At 45.0% G+C, this 22,437-nt stretch overlaps 1 protein-coding gene across 2 annotated transcripts; it reads right to left on the reverse strand.

Annotated features, from left to right (window-relative positions):
* Window positions 1-9,685: 9,685 nt before the first annotated feature.
* On the reverse strand, window positions 9,686-22,229 carry ING4 (inhibitor of growth family member 4). 2 transcript variants are annotated; one of them, XR_015913154.1, is made up of 9 exons: window positions 22,154-22,229; window positions 12,814-12,885; window positions 12,467-12,633; window positions 12,161-12,275; window positions 11,747-11,855; window positions 11,270-11,417; window positions 10,780-10,841; window positions 10,391-10,565; window positions 9,686-10,294 (listed from the first exon to the last, which is right to left on the reverse strand). XR_015913154.1 is itself a non-coding variant. In XM_088520788.1 (8 exons), the coding sequence occupies exons 1-8, from the start codon at window positions 22,188-22,190 to the stop codon at window positions 10,526-10,528; spliced, it is 750 nt and encodes a 249-aa protein (XP_088376914.1). In that variant the 5' UTR covers window positions 22,191-22,229; the 3' UTR covers window positions 9,686-10,525. The 2 variants fall into 2 exon arrangements, 1 of the variants encoding a protein (XP_088376914.1); XM_088520788.1 differs by having other exon boundaries at window positions 9,686-10,565.
* Between the last annotated feature and the right edge of the window lie 208 nt (window positions 22,230-22,437).

A 22,437-nucleotide genomic window follows, 5' to 3' on the forward strand; every position in this document is an offset into this window, starting at 1 on the left:
GATGGTGCAGCAGCTTTGCAACTCACAGTGTCACCCCACAGCGTGAATTTGACTGTGAAATGACAGCTTTCTTGGACCAAACAGGCAAAACATACACATTTTTGAACAGCCCAAAGAAGACGTGAGCACTACAGGATGCTGTTGAAGAAGATGCTTCTACTGAAAAGGCCAAGAGCATCGAGCAGAATCACAGAATATTTGAGGTTGGAAGGGACCTCTAGAGATCATCTAGTCTCACCCCCCTGCTCCAGCAGGGACACCCAGAGCACGTTGCACAGGGTGGCATCCAGGTGGGTTTTGAAGATCTCCAGAGAAGGAGACTCCACAGCCTCTCTGGGCAGCCTGTTCCAGGGCTCTATCACCCTCACAGCAAAAAAGTTCTTCCTCACGTGGAGGTGGAACTTCCTGTGTTTTAATTTGTACCCTTTACTCCTTGTTCTATCACTGGCCACCACTGAGAAGAGTTTGGCTCCATCCTCCCTACATTCTCCCCGTAGGTATTTATACATATTGATCAGATCTCCTCTCAATCTTCTCCAGGCTAAACAGGCCTAGCTCACTCAGTCTTTCTTCATATGATAGGTACTCCAGTCGCTTAATCATCTTTGTTGCTCTACATGGGACCTTTTCTAGAAGCTCCACGTCCCTCTTGTACTGGGGAGCCCAGAACTGCCCCCAGGACTCCAGGTGTGGCCTCGCCAGAGCTGAGGAGAAGGGCAGGATCCTCTCCCTCAACCTCCCTCAAGCAGCTCTACTCTCCACAAGGGTATTCTGCAGATGTGCTGGTGGAGATCTCATGATTAACACGTCATCTTCCATTAGCTCTAGGACCAACAGAGGGTGTTGGTGTGAAAGCTCAGATCACTGCAGCCATGTGGTCCATTATGATATCTGGCAATAGCACACAACTCTGCAGTTTCTTGTAGGAGACCAGCTATAGTTTGCTCAAAAAGGTCTTGTTGGTAAATAATGCTTCTCTTCCAAGTTAGTCTTGTTGCTGTCTACAATAGTCAGGAGTATTGGAGGAGTAATAGAGGGGAAAGTTCGAGTCGCAGTGCAGAGAAACGAGCAGCTAATGAAGAAGCTGAAGACTTCACCACAAAGCCTGCTCCTGTCAAAATGTCCAAGTTTGGATTTTCCATAGGCAGTCAGACAACCAAGAAGGCCTCTGCAATATTCTATGATAGTCAACAGGAATATTTCAGTATTTCTGCTATACACATACCATCACATACACTACTAACAGACAGAACATCAGCACACACTACATGCTCTTCCCTGCTGTTTAAATTCTGGAATTTACTTATTATAATATTTTTTTTACCAATTATTTTAATATTTTTATAAGCATATGCTATTCTACCATTACCTTCTTACACTACTGTTAGCATTGGTGAGCAACAGGCTCACTAACTTGTCCTTTGTACAATAGATGCAATTAATATAATGGAAAGAACTCAAAAACTTCAAACTCTTCCTCTTCCTTACAGATAAATTGGTCCCAGTTCTTACAAAACCCAAGGTGATCCCTGTTCTCCTCCTAAGTGTACCTGAGATCAGCCCATGGTTTTATTTCTAGGAAAAAAAAATAGGTCCCAAATTTACTGAGATTATTTACAGTATGACAAGTTTCTTTAATGGTGTTTTTTTGAAAAAAAAAACCCCAAAAACTAGGCTATTGCACCTGATTGCAGCAGGTATCTACAAGACCATGCCCTTTTTACTTATTTTTTTCCACCTCTCAGGACGCTGTGAAACATGGTAGTGTGAAAAGGGGCCTCAGACAAGAATGTACCTAAAGGCATAATTTGCGCAACTGTGACTGGTACATCCTGAAGGAGTACAGACAAAACAGCAAAACAACAGCTGAAACAAAAATAAGAAGCTTGAGAACTCTACAAACAGAGTGATCATATATGGAAGACTCAAGTTCATGGAGAGGACACTGAGGCACCTCTTCAACAACCACTAGGGACCACCAGAGACCACTGAAGACTCCCACGGAAGCCCCTCGGAAAACCGCATGCAAATATGATAATTAGTTCTAGGAAATAGAATTCATATGTATGATAATTCTGGGAAATTTAATGTATATGTATGTAATGGTGATACAAGTTTTGGCTAACACAACATAAGGGCTGCACGATAGGTGGAGCAATTCCCCATGCATCAGGTGCTACAGGAAAGAGAAAGCCTGCGTCCTAAGGCTACACCGGTGTTAGGAGGTTCATCCCCACTTGCAGTGACAGCCACGATGGCTGGAAGTCCTCCGCAACTCTCGGGGCTTGCAGTGCCGTCACGCGTGGTCAACACCCAAGCCAGAGCCTGAGTCTCTGGGCATGGCCCAGGCTGGGCCGTCGGGAAGGCCCCGATGCACAGTGCACCCACAAACGGGGGAAGGCATGAATTGCTGAGCCAGGTTTCCCACTTTGCACCCCAAAGCTGCCGTCGCTGCCATTGTCTCAGAGTGGGCAGGAATCCCTGCAGGATTCCCTGCGGACACCAGGGTCGATTCCTCTTCCACCCCCAATCTGCAGCTCATAGACCCTGCTACAAGGGTTATGTTATCCCTTCCTTCATCAGACTGGCAGAGAACAGCACAGGACCACGGTGAGCCCGCAGAAACCTTCTGGATGCGATGTGCTGACCCAACCCGCTGAAGCTCTCAGTAGGTAAGGGCTGTGACTAGAGCTGGCCCATACGGATAAAAGAGGCCAATCTCCCCACAGCAACACGTCTGCCAAGCCAGGTCGTGGTGCTGGTGACCATGAGCGAGGGAGGACACGACGAAGCTGGAACAGGCCAGCTGCAGAGCCAAGTCATACAGATGTGCAGCACAGTCTCCTGGCACATGCAGTGCCTGCACCTACAGCCCCCTGCACATCTGACTCCCTTCCCCATACGCCTGTGAATTGACCCTGTCTGCACACACAGCACAGGGCCTACAAGGACATGAGCAAAACCAGCTCAAGAGCCAGAATTTGGAGGTCAGCCTACAAGTCAAAGGCTGTGGTGGGAGATTCAAAGACCAGGCAGAGAGGGGGATGGCAACAGTGTTAATCTGAGATATGGTCAATTATGCCTGGGACAAAGATGCCTGTGAAACAGGAGTGCCTAGTTCAGTGCCTACAGGACAGGCATTTAGATAGCCTCCAGCATGTCCTCAGGGCCACAAGTGTGTCCTGAGCTGCCACTGAGAGCAGCTGCTACCTGCTACCAAAGACAGGGCAGCCCAGGCAAGAAGTGATCAGAAGCACCACACAGCAGCCAAGCGGCTGCTCTCTTGGTCCTGCTTCTTGTTCCACGAAAGAGCCAGATGGCAACCACCTTCCCTGCGATAGCTTTGGCCCTGCCAGAAGGGATGCAGGTACCAGCCCAGTGGGGCAGGGCTGAGGTCTCCATCTTCAGAGTCAAAAGCTCTTGCCAGAGAGCTGATTTCAGTCAAAATGATATAAGCAATTGACCTTAATCCCAGGTTAAATAATCTCAGTTCTGCAGTTGCACTTTATTCTACGTTTACTGTCACTGACTGAGAACCAGGAGAAAGTGCTAGTAAATATAGTTGTAACACTGAAATGCACTCATTTCAACTTGGTAGACATGCTAATCTTTTCACATTTATACAAGCACTATACAGTTATAATATGCATTAATTCAGACACTTAATTTAAATTTTATTATTATAGGAAATAGTGAATGAAGCACTTTTAACTTGTCATTTGGAAAATGGAATGTTTAATTGATTGCAAAAAACAACATTTAAAAATGGTTTCTTGAATTCATAAGACCAACTGCAAAGGGAGTGGATTCATAAGAACAGGCATGAATGAACCGCTCCAGCCTTCTAGGTAGGCTGCTAAAGATGTGCAAGAACAACCTGATCTGTGAAGTTAGCCCTGCAGCGAGCAGGAGCTGGACTGCAGTTGGTAGAAGTCCCTTCCCCCTTAAATCCCTTTCTTAAATCTTAGTGGCAACTAAATGGATTCTTCCAATCTTCTGGATCCTTCAGACTTTCAGAGCTGGGAAACCTCATGGTCTCACTTTTTTTCTTGGGAGGGGGGAGGTGCGGCGGGGACACACTTCTTGCTTGCAGTCAATGTATAAACAATAGTTCCAGGTTTTTCTCCTCTCTGCCTGACTTTCAGCTTTGAGTGAGTTACTCCTTTAATGGCAGTACCCTAGTCCATGGACACTAAAAACCTTCTGTACATCTGCAGAAAGAGAGTGCAGGAGGCTCCAGGACCTTAGATCTTGCCACAGTTTGGCCCTTCCTCAAGGCTTAGGCAATAATGCATTTTTAAAATAACATTTAACTTTATGCAGAAGAATAAACAAATATTAGCAAGATGTTTAATTATTTTCATAACTAAAATGCATTTTATTACCCAAATCAACTGTATTTCGCCTAATACTGTGTGTGCTTACTAGGTAGGAGGGCTGGAAGGACCTCTTCCAGTTGCCTCTGGAAAGACAGGATGCTTTACTTTCTCCTACGAGCCTTTGACTCTCTCAAGTTATTATCCAGTGAAGCTTAAATGCTTAATGTCAGCTTGCAACAGGATGTCATTTCCTCATCTAGGCCTACAGCTAGAGATTTAAGAAACTCAAATCATCCAGGCAATCAGAATATACAGAGAATGCTGTATATTCTGATTGCCTGCTGAGAAATGAGGAAGTTCTCACTTGCATCAGCTCATGCACGTACTCTCACCCCTTCTCTTCTCCAGTTCTCTGAGGGAGGGCTGATTACTATTTGGGTTTCTAGTCTAAATCAGGTAGACTTGGACAAGCAGCAAGGCAGAAGCGCACACACAAGCCCCATGTGACCCCACACCTCAGCGTATGCCAGGTGCTGCAGACAGCCTCATTTCCCTTCCAGGTAATGCAGACATTCATGCTAAGAACATAAGACTAAGCACTTACTCTGCTGATGGAAGACCTAAGTTCCATTAATGAAGTGATCACTGTAAGATGATCAGGGAGGTAATGCACGCTTGACCCCTAGGCACCAGCTAGCCCCTTCCAGCCAGCATTTCTATGACTCGTTCTGTTTCACAGCAGGTGCACGGGTAACCAGAAATCCACTTGGGAAAATATTTTGTGGAAATAAGATGGCACTTTGATCTCTCAGCAGCAGAAGAGACTTTCAGAAGGGTCTGCATTTGTGGAGGGAGATGGAAGATCCCCTCCCTACAATCAGTGGTTATTAGCCTTAAAGCACAGGTTCTCCTTCCTGCTTGGTCACAGGAGCGAAACCTTGTGCACCTGGTTAGTGCTAGCAAGGTCTTCTGTGTGTGCCCTAGCCAAAAACCTAACTACTACCAATGAGAATTAGGTCTTATTTAAACAACTGTGGAGATAAGACTACGGCAGAGGATTAGGAGTTAACAAAGAAACAATCTGGATTAAGCGGCCACAAGCAATCACAGCCAGGTCTGGTACACTGCAATGCAAAGACTGGACAGGACATCTGACACCAAAATGACACCAAAACACCCCTGGACTTCATATCAGCGTGCTGGCCTTCAGTGTTGGCTGCTCCCTGTGTCCAACCCCAGCATTGCCTGAAAGCATCAAGTTCACACAGAAAAATTTCAGACTCTGAGGCGGTACCGAAGTGTGTGAATGGCCCTGCAGTTTTGCAGCTCTGTTGCAGTAAGATTGTAGCCACAGAGTCATGGTGCTCCCAGAAAGCACTTCCCTTGTGTAGCAATTCTTCCTGGAGACACTGGCCTGAGCAACTCTTCTGGCCAGACAATCCATCTTTTTCTTTGGACCAGCTGTTCACAAGCAATGAACTACTTTTCTGGATGAGGAAAGAAACCCAAGCCAAGTTATCTAGAAGACCAGGGAACTTTCCTTGTAGAGCGGCCATCCCCTTGTGCTGTCTTTGCAAGGAGCCTTTGTGGTTGACCAACACTGCTTTAGAGCAGTCACGGAGCTCATCCTCCCCAGATGTTGCCACTCAGCTTGCCAACTTCTTCACAGGTTGCCCTTCTGGCTCACAGGGCATGGAAAAACTGCACCCATTACTAACTACACAGCTGAGAACAGCTCAGAAATTACCAAACCAGAAAAGACCCATTTCACGCAGCGCCCAGGTTTGGATATTCAGGTTACGTGAAACAATCTCCTAAGAAGCACTCGATACTTGATCTCCAGGACATCTTCCCTGCTCCAGGAGGAAGGAGACATCAGTGTTGCTGCCACTAGTTAGCACCAGCCTCCATGCTGCGCTTGCATCGCAGCCTGGGCTCAGTCACCTCTGTGTCCTGCGACTCTTTGGCTGAAATGTCACTGAGCAAAGTTAATGACTGGATATTCTTCATATCCCTCTCTTCTGGGGCTCAGAAAAAGTGCCAACTGTTTCTCTGTATCATGTCAGAGTGGAGCAATCCTGTTGTCCCTGTAAAACTACAACTTCCTGACACTGGATGGGCTGCATATCTGTAGTGAGAAGCATTTTGGGAGGACAAGCAAGGATAAATTATTTCTTGGGACTCTTTCTCTTCTCTGCTGTCAACCTCAGTTCTTTGGACTGAATTAGGCAGTATTTGAATCAAGCCTTAAGATCTTCCACAACATCAGCTTCTGTCTGGAACAACTGCTGCTAAAATGATTATCTGGAGTCCTTTCCAACCAGCGATTTCAAGTCTAAGACATACCTATCTCCTAAGAATTCCTCCCCAATAAGCTAACTACCACTGAACCATGCTTCACCATCAAGTCTCACGTGCTCTGCTTGAGCACAGGCACATTATGCTACCAGTTTAACATTAAAGTTATGCACTGCTCACTAACTTGCTCTGAGGATATAGCTAGGTAAATAATATCACAGGAGATCTGCTGGTTAGCCAGTTCTTTAAAGGAATTAAGAATTACCTGAACATATTATTAGTATTTTAATCCTAATTTTCTAATTGCCCATTACCACTGGAATGACACACAAATACCAGCATTCTTCTGAAAAACCAGATCAGGTTATTTTTTTTTTTTTGACAGGCACGTTCTTATTTCCAGTCCGAATTATTTTATTTTATTGCTTATGGGTTTCGTGCTCCTTTTAAAAAGACGCAATCTGCTTACCTGCTGCTTCCGCATTTCACACCTGGACTGATACCTGCCAGCTGGCCTGTGTTGGCCTCCTGAACTCCATAAGCATCAGCACAAACTGCCTCTCTGCCGGCTTCTTGACCTTTCCCTAACAGGCCACAGGCTCATACACAGCAGACCGCAGACATGTCCAGTTGGCTTTCATAGCTGCAAACACCACTTAAAAACCCTACTGATCAAAATGTGTTCACCGCAGCAGATGCCATTTAAAATCCTGCTTGCTGTTTGTCTGGGCAGTGCATCATCCCATATGATACCGGGACCAGCACTGAATAAATATTCACAGAGCACTTCCCTCTCCTCTCATTGCAAATAGTCCCGCTATCTGTGGTTGGGAATGGGCATGTGCCATTTTCAATTACATTAAAAAACAAACGACTTAAAAATAAAAATCTACTTGTGTTTCTAGCCTTGCCGCTTACAGGCTTTGTTCCCAGTGGGTTTTTTTTGTACTTTAATTTCTAGCTTTATTGATTTTATCCTATTATTCTCCCCCTCTGGTGATTAGTTGCTGCCTTTATTCCGTCTCCAAAATGAATTTTTAAGGATCCTTTCTCTCATTTGTATTTATACTTGTAAACCATTTAGAAGAAATCTTGGTTTTCAGCCACATTTTTGTCTCATTTCCTCTTCCACTAAGTCTTCCTTTGAGCATTCTCTCAACTGCAATAAATATCCTGCATGATAATTGCTCCTGATCAGAAATGCCTTCATAAAGCAGAAGCAAGTCACCATGCAAGAAGAAGCAAGTCTGCAGATAAGCGCCATTTTCTGCCTAGTACTCCCATCATTCTTCTGATACCAGAACAAAATGCAACCCAGGTGTTTCTGACATCTTTCATGTTAAAAGCCATAGAAATGTTCTATCTCTTTCCATCATTATAACCAACCAAAAAGCCTAGCAAGAACTAGGAACTGTAAAATAACAGAAGAAAACATGCTCTGTTTCCCAAAAAAAAAAACCCACAAGTGAACACTGTGCCTGAACTTTGGAAATAGTTCTATAGCTTTATCTTGGAAATAATTACTACCTGCCTCCCCCCTCACACACACACACACACACAATGTTCTACTATGACTACGGAAGAGCACAGGACACCTATGGAGCCACCATCATCCCCAACACCTCTCCAGCTCACCCATCCCCAACACCTCTCCAGTTCACCCCTTCTGAAGTGCTTAGTGCTTATGGTGACCACTATAATCCACTGTCCCATCCAATCAAAACCAAACCATTTGAGCCACTGTTCGCAATCCCAGAGCCAATTTAAGCTAAGACCACATCCTCCCTTTGGTCTGTCAAGGTTAGCACTCACTTGATTATCTAGATAAACCCCAGCAAGAAACTAGCTCTGCTTCTGCCACCCCATTCTGCACCCACACAAGGAGGGCCCAGTCTCTCATGCCACCAAGACCACGTTGGCCAGACACATAGCCAACATCTTTCCTCTCTGTTGAAGGAGGAAAGCCCACGAAAATGATTCAAGACAATCTGGGCTTGTAGATCCAGACTCTGGCAGTAGTACTACAGAGCCCGGGACCAGCCGCCTGGGTAAGAGATTATTACTGATATTTTTCTGTGCAAAATAGGAACCCTAGCACCCCCTCCACAGGCAACAGGACACACAGAATGACTCATTGCTAATGCACTTAAACAGAAGACTCAGCACCAACTCCTGAGCTGACAGGATCCCCCATACAGTATGATGAGGTGAGAACAGCATGATTCTCCACCTACATAGTCTTTTGATTGGCTTTAATAAGGAACTCCTAACAGGAGAGCTTCTGCTTTATGACTACAGCAGAAATACTCATTGATCCTCATGTAAGTTATCTGTGTGAAGTAAGTGCTTCATGTTTCATTCCTATGAAAAGCTTAAACTCACAGATAGCTAAGAGGACTGAAACTCAGCCATGTCTAAGACATACCAATAGAATAAATATAAGGGTCAGCTGCAGTGACCCTTCCTCACAGTTACCTGCACATCTTATACAGAGAAAGATATCTTCAGCAACTGTTTGGGAATCTTTTTTTTTTTTCCCTCTTGTAACAGCAACTGGAGTTTCTGAAAACAAAGTGATCCAAGGTGAAGGTGATCCACCAGGGAGCAAACTATCTGGGTATCTGAAAGACCTATCCCCTGTCTTCAACGCGTGTGGTTTCCCAGCTGATGGTATTTTTTCAGCTGCACTGTCCAGCAGCCATGGGGAGGGCTGGCCTTTGATACCCTCCTCCATCCTCATTTGGAAGGAGACAGCTGATGAATTTAGTGACCCATCAAAAACATCCATAAATGCTCCCCCCTCTTGTGGGGACACGACTGAAGGGACAGGCACTTTACAGAAACTGGAAAGCTCAAGTAACCTTTTGGCAAATGGCTGGGGCATATTTTCAAGCCTGACTCGGGCAGAATGTCACAAGTCTTCTGTTCTTACTAAAGCTCTTCAGGACTGTTGCATCGAAAAGTTGTAGTGGAGTCATCATCCAGAGTAATGCAGTTCTGACAGAGAAAGAAAAACTGAAAAGACTCATTGTCATCCTTTACTTCAGAGGTGACAGCAAGGCAGAGTATTTGCTTCAATGAGCTTTATTTAGTTCTGTATTTTACAGTGGGATCTGGTTTCCCAAACTTCCCATCATATACAGAACAGAGAAGCCCAAATGCACAATAGGAAGGGAGAATTCTGGTGCCTGCAGACAGACTTGATAATCCATTTCTCCCCACACAGTCAGAAATTCTTCCTCCTTTGCACAATGTGCGTCCCAGGCCAGCAGGTTTATCCCAGGAAAGGAATAAGACAGACAAAGCTAGCTCTGAACACTCTTCCCTCCTCCTTCTCCTCTTCCCAAAAGAGGCTGCTCAATGCCAGACAGTAGTGGAATGCTTATAGATAGGGAGTACAGTAGGTTTTCAGTCTCTCAACCAAACCACTGGCCAGAGAAGTGGCCTGGTTACTCCCTCTTTCCTGAGAAAGATCCAGGAAAACCAGAGACCTAAAATGCTGAAGACTTCCTCCTTTCCTTCCCCCATCCCTCATAGCCTTGTTCCCTAAGCAGAGGGGGGGCAACGAACTCTGAGGGGGCTGAAGGAAAGCCAAGGAAAATGAGGGGCTACCTGAATCCCTGGGAATCTGGTGGCTACCCTGGTGCCCTCATTCATTCCCTTTGAGGTTCAGAAACCTGTTTGGAATAGTGCACAAAGAGGTCCTTCCTTAGGAATTTGGAAGCAGCCAGAAATACAGAACACACAGGAAGTGTCATGAGGGTAGTACACACCATTCCAGGGATGGCCCAAATCACAAGCAGGGCAAGACTCCCCCCAGTCAAGGCCCCAAGGGCTGGGGGAGCTGTGACGAGGCCCTGGCAGGGGAGAAGAAAGCTCCTGCAGCAGCACTGAGGGCCTGCGGGATTTTACTTCTTCTTCCTTTCCTGGGAACAGCGAGGGCAGAACCTGGTAAAGGAAAGAGAAGAGCCAGCATTTACGGCACAATAGAAACCTCCAACACACAGTCCCAAAGCATACCAAAGAAAGTCTTAATGCCAATTTTGCTTCTTAAGAGGTCTTCCGAGCATGTGCACAATATTCTCCCCTCTACCACTCAGAGCCTCCCCTTTCCAGAGATCTATGGGCCCTCCAGAGTTCTTGTTTTTCAGCATCCACTCACCATTTTCCTCTTGGCTTTGTTGTCAGACCCACACAGGCAAAATGAAACCATTCAATGGAACACTGTTGGGGAGGAGAGCAGTAAGTTAAAGAGTAGCTTTTTTTTTTTTTTTTTAAAAAAAAGCATTATTTCTGGGCCACCCAAACTTCCCAAAACTTGATCTCATATAAACTGCTAAATACCAATGACCAATGACCTCAACTCACAGAATCTGTCAGGGTATGAAAAATCATACCCAGCCTGCACACTGTTAGTAAGGAGACCTTTCTTCCTTTCTTAAGTGTGGGGCCAAGGAAACAGCCTGCCATTTTAGGGAAAACCATGAAGGGGTATCACCATACCCCTAGCAGGCCATGGCAAGTCACCCCTCTGCCCTTCAGCAGTATCAGAGCTAGACCTTCCTATTGTCACTGCTTGCTACACCAGCGCCCATGCAAGCGGGCAGGACTTTCTGCACCAGCTTCTCCCTGTCTCGATGGCAGACACTCACATCTGGGTTGTCGCAGCCGATCATCTCCCCGTAGGAGACCTGGTGACAGAGGCAGTACGTAGGCTCGTTGGGGTCCACAGGCATGTCCAGTACGTCTGAAGGATGCACGTTTCCAAAGGTCACTGAAGGCATCCCATACTCTGTGCTACTGCAGGAGGGGAATAAAATAGGTCAAAATAACCCTACACATCCCCCAAAACAATGCCCCTGTCTGCCACATGCACTGTTTTTTTTTTTTTTTTTTTTGAGAATATACATTCACTTCCACTGCAGCGACTTGCCTTCCCCTTCTCGTCACACTTCTTGGCAAGAATTAAAAGGTCTCCTTCCTCTTGTTTCCCAAAAAGGAAGGGATAGCAAGACATACAGTCTGGTCTGGGTGGGGATCTGATTCTTCACAGACAAGCCTAGGCTAGTCCTTTCTTGCTCTGATTCGCAGAGCTGCTCCTCACTCCCCCAAATCTGCCTATCACTTACGTGCGAACAAGCTTCAATTTCTTCTGGGCAGTCTTTGGTGCCTCTTCATCAGAGTTCTTCCCTTTAGAGCGAGCACGGGCAGCTTTCTTTTCTTTTTGGGCTCGACCCTCTGGTAAGAAGAGGAGAAGGTATTAAATAAGCTACCCTATAAAAATAAAAACTACCCTATAAAAATAAAAACTCTGGCACTAAAACACCCCCTTACTGCACTGACTTTAGGCCATGCACTGTCTCTTTTTTCTCTAGTGGTGCTGAATGTGCTCACAGCAGAAGACCTCAGGTCACCTTTTCACCTATCCTTCAGGTGTCAGCATAGCAGTCTTGGATCCGTATCCCTCCAGTGCCTACCTTCCCCCCCATCACTTACACAGCTGCTTGCCTGCCTCCTGCATCAGTGTGCAGCCCCGTACTCACTCTTCTTGCCCTTGCTGGAGGAACTGTCATAGTCACTTGATTCTATCTGTTTCTCCTTGAGGTCAGCCTCGAAGCGGGCCAGGTCCGTGTCCAGCCGCCGGATGTGCTTATCCACCTGCAACAACGACAGTGGCCAGGAATTACCATGGGGCACCGCCCAAGCGGGCAAAGAGAGGAGGGCTCAGGGCCCGCCCAAGGAGCAGAGGAGCAAGAGTGAGCAGGGCCTAAAGTGAGGGGGTCCTTTCTAGGGCTGGGGATTTTAGCAGAGCCCATCATAAGACCAGCAGCAGACACTTCCCTTCATACCATCTCGTAGGTCTGCATGGCCAGCTGAACCTTGTCGTCCCCAAACTCCTTGCACTTCCCATAGGCCTCCTGGATCTGCTTGAGAAGCCCCAGTTTCTCCTCTGAAGACAAAGTCCGTGCGTTGCTGATATATTCTGTTGCCAATTTATCGATATCCGACTTGAGGTCTGAAACAAGTTAGATACATAAATACACACACACACACCACAAAGACCTCTGATAAGCCAGACACGTTTGTGGGCAGCTGCAGACTTGCTCCCATGCCCTGAGATCCCAATGATGAAAGCAAACAAAAGAAAAGCTTGTCAAGCTTTCTGCCCTGTCACAGAACCAGCTCCAACCCTCACCTTCTGTTCTCTGATCCAGATCTCGCATGAGCTGGAAGTTTCTCTGCAATTCAAAGGGCAGATTCTCAATACCTGCAGGGAAAGGACAATATACAGACAAGTCATATTCATTTCCAGGATGCCAGTGCAGAAAGACAAGCTAACTGAACTGAAATACATCCATTAGTCTAGCGATTCCCGGCACCATTTCTTTGTGTGTAATAGTGGGTTTCCATTTTTTGTCAACTCTAAATGACACAGATTACAAAGACATGATAGATTTAATTCAGGGGCACAGTTCTATGATATGCACTAGTTAAGAGAAAATTGCCGCCATGAAGAAAGACCTAAATTTAAAAAAGCAGCAAAACAGAATTAAAATGAAGTCAGTCAGCATATCCACCTAAAAACTCTATTTAGTATTGAAAAATAAACAGAAAAATAAGCAACACATTGTCATTTAGTTATTTCTGTGTGAGGACATCAATACTAAGGTTGATCAAATGTTAATTCATTGTATCTGTATCAGTGCATCTGCTTCACAGGCAGGGAACAGGAGATGCTTTGCACAGAGCCCAGGATCATGTGCGAGGCAGGACAGAGGCACCCACTGTCCCTTGCTCCTTGTTCTGCCTTCTGCCCCACAATCTCAGCATGCTCTATCCAGTACCCAGGAAGAGGGACTTCTGCTGGGCAAGGTAAATAACAAATGTCCACAGGGCTCTGAAAGAGCTAGGTGAAATTCCCACAGCCATCAGCAGATGCCCAACTGACAAGACTAACAAAAACATCCTCATTTTTCATGCCTGCATAATCAAAGGAAGATCCAGCACTGCTGCATTAACCTGAATTCCAAGCTTGGTTCTTGTTGTCTTTAGAGTGAATAAAAACCTTTACTCCTTAATAAAAAGTAATTTTTTAAAAAGTGGCCAAAGAGCTACAGAAGCAGGTCTGCTTCCAGAACTCACTCTCCAATATAGACACAAACACTGCTCCCCTTTCCCTGCATTCCAGGACAGTTAGCAGTACAAAATCAAGTTCTCAAAAAATTAGGAAGCAGTAAAATGCTCCCTGTGCATTCCTAAATTTTGTCCTTACACATTTGCCCAATATGACCTACGCCATACAAGGTTTAAGCAGCCTACCGGATTAGATCTTTAAGGTTCAACAACGCGTCTCATAAAACAAGGGGAAACAGCTCCATGCAAACTCTCATTGCTCACAAAGAAAACCGATGGCAAGAACGAAATTCAGCTCTGGAAACACAGGATCATCCTCCCCCCCGCCCTTTTCTTTTTCCCCCCCTCTCCTCCCTGCAATCTGCAGCCTCATTGACGCCAAACCTTTCAAATTTGTACAGCAAATGAAACATGGGTCATAAAGCAGTACACTACTTTTCATTCCTCCCCTGCAGCAGATGAGACAGGTATTCTCTAGAGGAAAACAGTATCTCTTCTTTCATTGCAAATGTGTCAAATTTACACAGAGTTTATTACCTCTAGAACATCCTGACTTGTAAATTCTTGACTTTGTAATCCTTTTAAAAGAACTGGTGTAATTTGCTTTTTCTTCTCCATAAAGAAAAGTGACTAAAAACATAAATTACATCATGTACAGTCACACTTTCCCTCGGCAGGGATAGAATCCTTATAATAACAGAATACCCGAGCAAACACAGAAACCAGCAGGATGGTATTCTCGGGGTGGAACAAGCCTAAATGAGGTTACTGCTATGTTTCACAGCAATTTTCTAACAACAGGAGAAACCTCGTCCAGGATTTGTTCCTGCTGTAGAAGTCAAAAGGGAATGTGCTTATAGACGTTAGTGTAAAAATCTGCCACCAGCTGTCACTAAGGCCAGCATATAACCTCAGCTGGAAAGTGTGCTCTCCCTTTGCCTCTAGATCGCAGATTATCCGGCATCTCCCTTCCAGCCTGTCCCACCTATCGTCCAGAGTTTCTCTGTTCCCAGCATCTCCTTGCCTCTTGCCAGCCCCTCAGGCAGCTCCATCTTTCTTCTCCTTAGCTGCCTTGCTCAGGGAGCATTCACCCCCAGGAGATAAAGGCTGCTGCCTGTGGCTCTCAGCACCCAGCACCGCTGCAGAGTGCAGCGCTACCAAGCACTCGCTGCCTAGCCTGGAAGGGGCCCAGCACCGAGTCACCAGATCAGTCACTGTCAAATATCCAGGAGCAATCACCCCCAGAAGTTCACTGCTGAGACAAACTCCTGCCATTTGAGTTCCTTCCCTGCTAAAAACACAGCAAAGTTAGTTAAAAAGTAGTAAAGATATGCAAATCTATTACTAGAGCAACACTCTGGAAGAGGTTTTGTCAATAAATTGAAGAGAATAAAAAAATTATTAGCGCAGTGACTTTGCAATCAGAACAGTGACAAAGATGCTCAATCTACTCCCATAGCAGTGCAAAGCAGCAGAATATCTCCTTACAAATAATGCCCCAGAGAGTCTGTTAAGAACATAAAACACAAGACAAAACTGCAGCTGAACAAGCTGAACAGCTTCCGCTCAGTCCTGGCTTGTTATCTTCCTATTCACATCGATCTTCCTGGAGCTCACTGAAACTGGTGCCTGAACATAATTCACCCTTCTCTCTGCTTGTGCATGGCTCAGTACTATAGTGATGCTGCAGTCTGAGAACTGACACTCTCTTGCCCCGAGCCTGCGGCCATTGTACCATACACGAGCCCACCAAGGTGTCTCTGCTTTAGCTGCCACCTACATAAAAAAGCATCACTCAGCAACAACAGTCACTGTCATAGCCACAGAAACCTAACAGCCCCCCCCCCCCAAGCCTTTCTTTGGGAAGGAAGGAATCTTTTGGGTATGTTCTCATTACCTGCATTCAATACCACAGCACCCACAGTCAAGACAGTAACTAATATCACAGTAAGCAGTGATATCGGTTCTGGGAAAGGGATCTTTATTGCTGGATTAAAGATCAACTTTGATTTCCAAAGTTCCAGAGATCTGGCAGACTGACATATTGAATGAGATGTATAACTCCACCTGCAACACTACAGGCATTTCCAGTCTGTAACTCTGGCAAGTCCCAACAGCAGGCACCACCACCAAAAAGATGGCAGGACTTTTGCCAAAATAATCAGATTTGCTGGTAGGTAAGTGAAGATGGGGAAAATGCACTATGCTTTGTCTTGTAACTCTATTTTGTATCAGCTCCGATAATAATGTCAAAGAACAAAACTAAATTTAAACGAAGTGGTCATCATCAATATTAAATACATTAGCTAAGTGTAAGTTGTGCCACAGCTTTCAGGCAGAAACAAATGCTAGCTGTGAAGCACCAAAACTTCTCCTCGTGCGAGATCTTCAGTTTGCCACGGATTGCGTGTGCTGCCTTACGGACCCAACTGATCCAAGACCCAAAGGTTCAATATTGCGAATGAGATCTTTCACTGCACTAATATGGCAGAAACACTTACTAAGAGATCTGCATATCTAAAATATCATGTGAGGAACTCTATAAGGAGGAACAGGAAGGTACGGCCACATGCTACATGGGAGAAGGAAAAGAGAAATGACAGAAGGTAAGGTGAGAGAAAAGAGCTACAGGAGGATGTGGAAGGCAGATAGATGGTAACAGAACCATGAACGAATCAAGGGTTAGTCTACAGCAAATTCTGATACCACAGCAACGCTCTGAGAGAGAGTATTAAGCAGACACTACAAATCACACTTCAGCTGATGAAGCTACACTGAGGGAAAGCCTGGTAGATGCAACTACATTGGAAGAACATGGGCTAACTCATGTCATGCCAGAATGAAAGGACCAGGATGGGGAAGGCAGATGACTTTAAAGGGAGTCTCTGCTGCTAGTGGTGCTCTGAGCTACTGCTGGCATAAGTGTTGCAGCATTGGCAAGCCCTGAAGTGCACCTCTACGTGCCTATTGACATATGCAAGCAGAAGCAGCACAGAAAGCTCGATACCTCTCTAATTGTCATAAAAAAGGGGGGAAACCTCCAAAAGCACAGTGACTCCACAATACCATATTAATTTACCAGCTGAGGACTCTTCATCTAAGTCTGCTGTCTCCACCACCCTCTCCACTGAGGCAGATATGTCCTAGTGTCTGCTCCTGGAACAGGTCCTGACTCGTGGCCTCCAAGACAACAGAATAAATATCAAGCAGCCATCTGAGCAGAGAGGCCAGTGACATCCTGCTGCCTCCCAAGTGCACTGAGATTGCCAGCGCTAGGGTGATGACTCCCCCAAGTGTTTAGGAATGTCAGTGCTAGACCAAACATAGGCTGACTGGTCCCTGCAGGTTCAGGGTGGGCGAAGCTGGAAGCATCATTATTTTGTCACCATGACTTATTAACATTTTACACTGATATATTCAATATCGGATCAGCTCAAACATACGCTTGAATGGGCATTTGAATTTCCCTCCAGTCTAGCATGCACATCCCAACCGGAACAACAAGAAGCATTTATTCCAAAAGAGAAATAAAGCAACAATCTTACTGCTCCAGGCAGGAGTATACATGATGGACAACGATGGGAACCAACAAAGAAGGTACTACTTAACTGCTTCAAAGAACATATTCACAAATATAATCTTTGTGTTCACCACAGCTGAGCAACTGGACAGACACATAATCAACATTAGCACACAGAAAAAAAGCAAGCAAGGTGATCAATTCATAACAACTTCCAGCACCAGAGAGCTGAGGAGAACTATATTCCTCAGTTGTGATGCCATAAAAGGTAACTTTGCAAGGTGTCACTGCATGTACTTGCCTTGTCCTGACACCCACACAGTGGAGAAACAGGGAAGTGCTGTTGGCAGCAAACATGTATGCACAGCAGCTCCCTTTGCTATAAAGATCATCTCTACACTGGTGACACTTCCAGATATGAACAGAGACTTGCTGTAGGTTATTTGGGATGATTTGCTAAATGCACATACTTCAATAACGTCTAGAACAAAGAAGCTCTACAATCCCCGAGGCATCTAAACTCTAAAAAAAAATCCCAGTATTTGTATCTCATCTCTAGAAAACCTACAGAAGCTGCTCTTCCCTTTGCTCCTCAAAGTCTCCACTACCATATTTCTAACCCAACAGGAGAACAAATACTGAGCTGATCAGAGCAACACAAGTTTGAGAAAGCACAAACTCCTCTAAGGAGTCTTCACACACATCCAAATCTCTCATCACAAAATACCATTATTTCTTCTTTATTCTTTTTCCTTCGTTGCCTTCTACATTTCTGTAAACTCTTTGCACCCATGCATTCTCCCTTGCTAAACCTGCACTACTTAACACGAGTGAAACTGTTTCAGTATCCTGTGTTCTCTTTTTAGAAGCAGACACAAAATGGTTTAGAGACCTTCTAGAGATATAAACTAGAATGAGGAGAACATTTGAGAAGATGCACATCTTTTCATGTTTACCTTGAGACAATAATGAGAACTGAAGAAAGAGACAGGCTCAAATAAAAAACATTCAGGAAGAATTGGAACAAGAAACACTCCTCTTCCCTTTCCCTAAAGCATTTGGCTCAGTATTGCTCTCAAAGTGTCAGCTTCACTATGAGGAAGGAAGGGCCCAGCGTAGACAAGACATATTCTGAACATCCTCAGAGAAATGCCATAAGAAAGACCCATTATTTTTCTGCTGCAAAAATGCCTGCTAGGGTCATAACACATTTCAGATGTTCACAACTGATGGCTCAGAGCAAAGCCAAAGGCATAGGTGATCCTAGGCCTAAACCCAGTGTCAAACTGCAGCAGGGACTAGAAAGCTATTGAAATACCAGAGCTAAGAAATTGCTGGACACTTTACTAAGTGAAACACTGTTATCTTGGCTATTCCACAAAAATCTCTTGGAAAGGAATTTTAGAGGAGTAGAGATATGAACTGAAACAATGAAGGCTGTACAAGCAACTTTGTCAGACCTCTTGTGAAGTTTAACTGCCCAATCAAATGAGATTTGCCACATTTGAGGCCACCATTGAACCACCATTTGAGGGTGGTTCTCAAACCAAGTGACCGTGCAGTGATTCGGTGTTTTACCTTATCCTCTTTGTTCAGTCCTAAGTCATATACACACCATTCAAAAACTGATCTGGTAATAAACTTTAAGGTGTTAATTACTGCAGTGTTAGAATGCTTTTTTTCCCAGCACACCTGTGCAGTTGCCCACTTCCCTTACCAATAACATGAATACCTGAGGTAAAAAGGTTAATGCTAAGAAGGCCAGCTAATTACAGCTATCCCACTTGAAACGCCTAAAAATGCTACATAGCTGTTAAGAATGCAAATATTAAACTCACTCTGTCAAAATAGGATTCGACTGCCTCAACCATAAGATCACCTTTTCTCTCCCTACAAAATCTTCATTTAATTCATTACACACCCTCCTTTCTTCAAGGAATGGAAGAGGACATCTACAAGCAACTGCCCTCTTTCATCACACACTCCTCACTCATTCCCTGAGCAGATCCAGCCAGTAAATCATATGAAAGAGAAATTCTGTGAGAAGAAAAAAAAAAAAAAACAGTTAAGATTTGTGTCTACATTAGCACTAAAATGTAGAAAGAAAATCCATTCCACCAGGTAAATTATTAGACTATTAGAATATCAGGCATTTGTAAAAGAACTGACCAAAAGTCCCCAGCTATGTATTTGCATCATCTTTCAGCAAATTTTGGAATATTATTTTATCATTAAAAAAAAAAAAAGGGCAGGGAGGAGGAAGGAGCAAGGGAAAAACTGAACTTTATCAGACAGGCAGGAATCCAGAGAAGAAAAAAGGAAGAGCTGATCTGGAATCATCTCAAAGAATTAAATGATCCTGACAGAACAGATTAAGTGGGAAAAACATCTTGCTCAGGTTAACTTTTTTGGGGGGTAAGGTTATAAAGTTAATCAGTGAAAAAAAAACAAAGTTTTAAAATATTAAACTACAGCCTATAACAAATATGTGAACTGGTATCAGAAAGCATCTTCCATAAAAAATCAGAATGATAAGAAAAGAATATGAGCTATATTAAAATGAATTTAAGTTGCTACATAACAAGGCATTAGAACACAGTATGGAGAACTATCACAAGTGGCTTCAGCATTTGTGCAAATTTCGCATGAAGCAGTTCTTGATCCAACAAAAGGAAAATCTTTTTGTAAATGAGATACACACTGGAAAAATGAGAACAAAAGGAACAGACAGCAAGATACTGCCTGAATGAAACAGATATTTTCCATGAAGCCTCCTGCAGGATAACACATTTCGGAATGAACAATAAGAGTGGCGGATACAGGATGCTGGACCATATTTCTGGGAAGCAGTGAGATTGGAATATTATGTCAGACAATTACTTGAACATGAGCTCCCAGCTGAAACACAATGGTAAACAAGGATAAGGGAATGCCCAAGAGAAGAATGATAATCTGAATTCTTTAGTTAGCACCATGAAGACTGGTAATAAAGGGCTGTACATATTTTCAGAGAGTCAGAAATTCAAGCAGAAGGACAAGAAATTAGAGAAGGCTTAGAAGAGAACAACAAGGCTAATTAAAAGTTTGAGAAAGATATTATCATGGGAGATTAGCAAAAAAAAATTGTTAAATTAAGATTTAACTAATTACAGTCTAGTCGAGAAAGAAACTTCTTATGAGAGGACACTTGTTTAACAGTTAAAAGGCAAAATAGCTGAAATGACTGCATATCAGAACTATGAAGATTAGTTTGAGACAAAAGTCATAAAGCCATGACAGAGATGCCTAATTAACAGGCTCACTTACCTGGGAGTGACAGGGATTCTCTTTAACCAGCAGCATTAAAATACATAGGATCAGTTTTTCTAAAAGGTAAACTCTAGCTTAAGCACAACTGTCTTATAACTGGTTAAGAAAGAGCAGTAATATTGTGTGTGGGACACCAGAGAAAGTAAATCAACAACAGCCTTAGGAGCTCTAAGGGTATATAGGAAAAGACTAAGCCTTTTTTTTTTTTAAACAAATACTCTTTAACGCATAACGCTCCACAACAACATGTTGATATCCACATTCAACAGGACAGTAAACTACCTCAACTGGAAGACAATACTGATCTTAGCTGAGAGAAGAAATACTAGCTTGTGATTTTCTCTGCAAGGCTGAGCTTGAGGTGAACAGATTTGTTTCCAGAGGTTTCATGGAATTTAGCTGTCAGTGGCAATGAGATGCAAAAATGTTTGGCTTTGATGGGAGCACTCACTAGTCGCCAAGCTCATCCACAGCATCCTCTCTTCCCAGCCAGACATTTATTACTCCACAAATACCCATCATACCTCAAAATTCAATTCTGCATCTTTATCTTCCCCGCTTTCTGATTCTAAATCCCAGTATTTCATTCCTTTATCTGCAAGTTCCAGGCTCTTACCTAGAATTTTGATTCTTGAACTTTCCTAAATTATTTCACATTGTTTGCTTTTCCCCCCCAAAAAATAACAAAAGGGGCACTGAAGGTACATGGGAAGGAAACCTTGGTTTCCATTTCAGCATCATGTCAGCCTTATTCCTCAGGGCAGCTACTTCTGAACCAAGTTCTTAGAACCAAGCTGAAAGCTCTCAAGTTCCCAATCACACACAAACAGACAAGACACTTAACCTGGCCAAATATAATGAAGTATAAGACACGTTGCCAGCATCACTATGCTTTTCAAGTGCTGCCCATCACCAATCTTGCCGGTGCCAAAGGACCAGATCAGAAAGAAAAGGCGGGAATAATGTTCACAAAAGAACGGGTCATCAGATCTGAACACATGAACATGTTTATTCAAGAACAAATAATCCAGTTTGTCTATGTGCCTACTTCAAGAACATGCAGGAAAACAAAAAAAAAATCAGAATCTTCCCCCTCCCCACTCCGCCCCTCAAAGGGCAGAGTTTTACCAAAATATAAGCGACTTAAAGCAAGGCGATACCACGGGAAGGCTCGGAGAAGGCTACCAACTCCAGTGGCACGTACACGGCTCTGCTTTGACCAGCACAACGCGCCCGCACCTTCCCAGCCACCGGGAGCGAAGACAGCCGATGCGACACCTCCCTGCGGGCACCGCCGGCACCTCCGCTCCAGCCCACAGCTCCCTTGGTCCGGCGAGGGGAGCAGCCAGGCGGCCCCTCACCTCAGGGCCAGGCCGCGCACGGAGAAGTGACCCAGGGCGGGCTCGTCTCGTCTCGGTCCTACCCGCGGGCAGCTGCTGCCGCCGGACTCTCCCCGCGGCGAGGCCGGGAAGAGGTCGTCGCCCACCCGCGAGCGGCTGGGGAGGGACGCGTTCGCTGCGAGGCTCCCGCTCCCCAGCCCAGTCCTGGCTCCGTCCCCAGCCCCGGCCCTTACTGTCCAGGTAGTGCTCCAGGTACATCCCCGCCGCCATCTTGGACCCCACGCACACAGCACTTCCGGGGAGGGGGGAGGGGGCCCGGGGCACCCCCCGCCCGCCCCGGAAGCAGCTCCTTCCCCATCGCGGAGACCAGTTCCGCCCTTCCTTGTAGGCACTTCCGCCCGGCTCCCGCCGCCATTTTGGGGCCGCCCTGCTCGGCGGGGCGGGTTCCGGAGGGCGAGCGGTTTAGAGGCGGTCGCCTGCTTCCTCACCGCTGCTCTGAGCGGGTGAATACCCGCTT

The sequence above is a fragment of the Tinamus guttatus genome, unplaced genomic scaffold, assembly GCF_059628265.1.
Source record: "Tinamus guttatus ecotype Peru unplaced genomic scaffold, ASM5962826v1 Tinamus_guttatus_pri_ptg000098l, whole genome shotgun sequence".
Classification (NCBI taxonomy): Eukaryota; Metazoa; Chordata; class Aves; order Tinamiformes; family Tinamidae; genus Tinamus; species Tinamus guttatus.

What these genes read in the sequence shown, in the direction of transcription:
- ING4 (XM_088520788.1), bottom strand. Translation starts at nt 22,190, where the DNA reads ATGGCGGCGGGGATGTACCTGGAGCACTACCTGGACA. An exon ending in TCTGGATCAGAGAACAGAAG is followed by an intron (nt 12,634 to 12,813) that starts GTGAGGGTTGGA and finishes AACTTGTTTCAG; the next exon opens with ACCTCAAGTCGGATATCGAT. An exon ending in CCATGCAGACCTACGAGATG is followed by an intron (nt 12,276 to 12,466) that starts GTATGAAGGGAA and finishes TCGTTGTTGCAG; the next exon opens with GTGGATAAGCACATCCGGCG.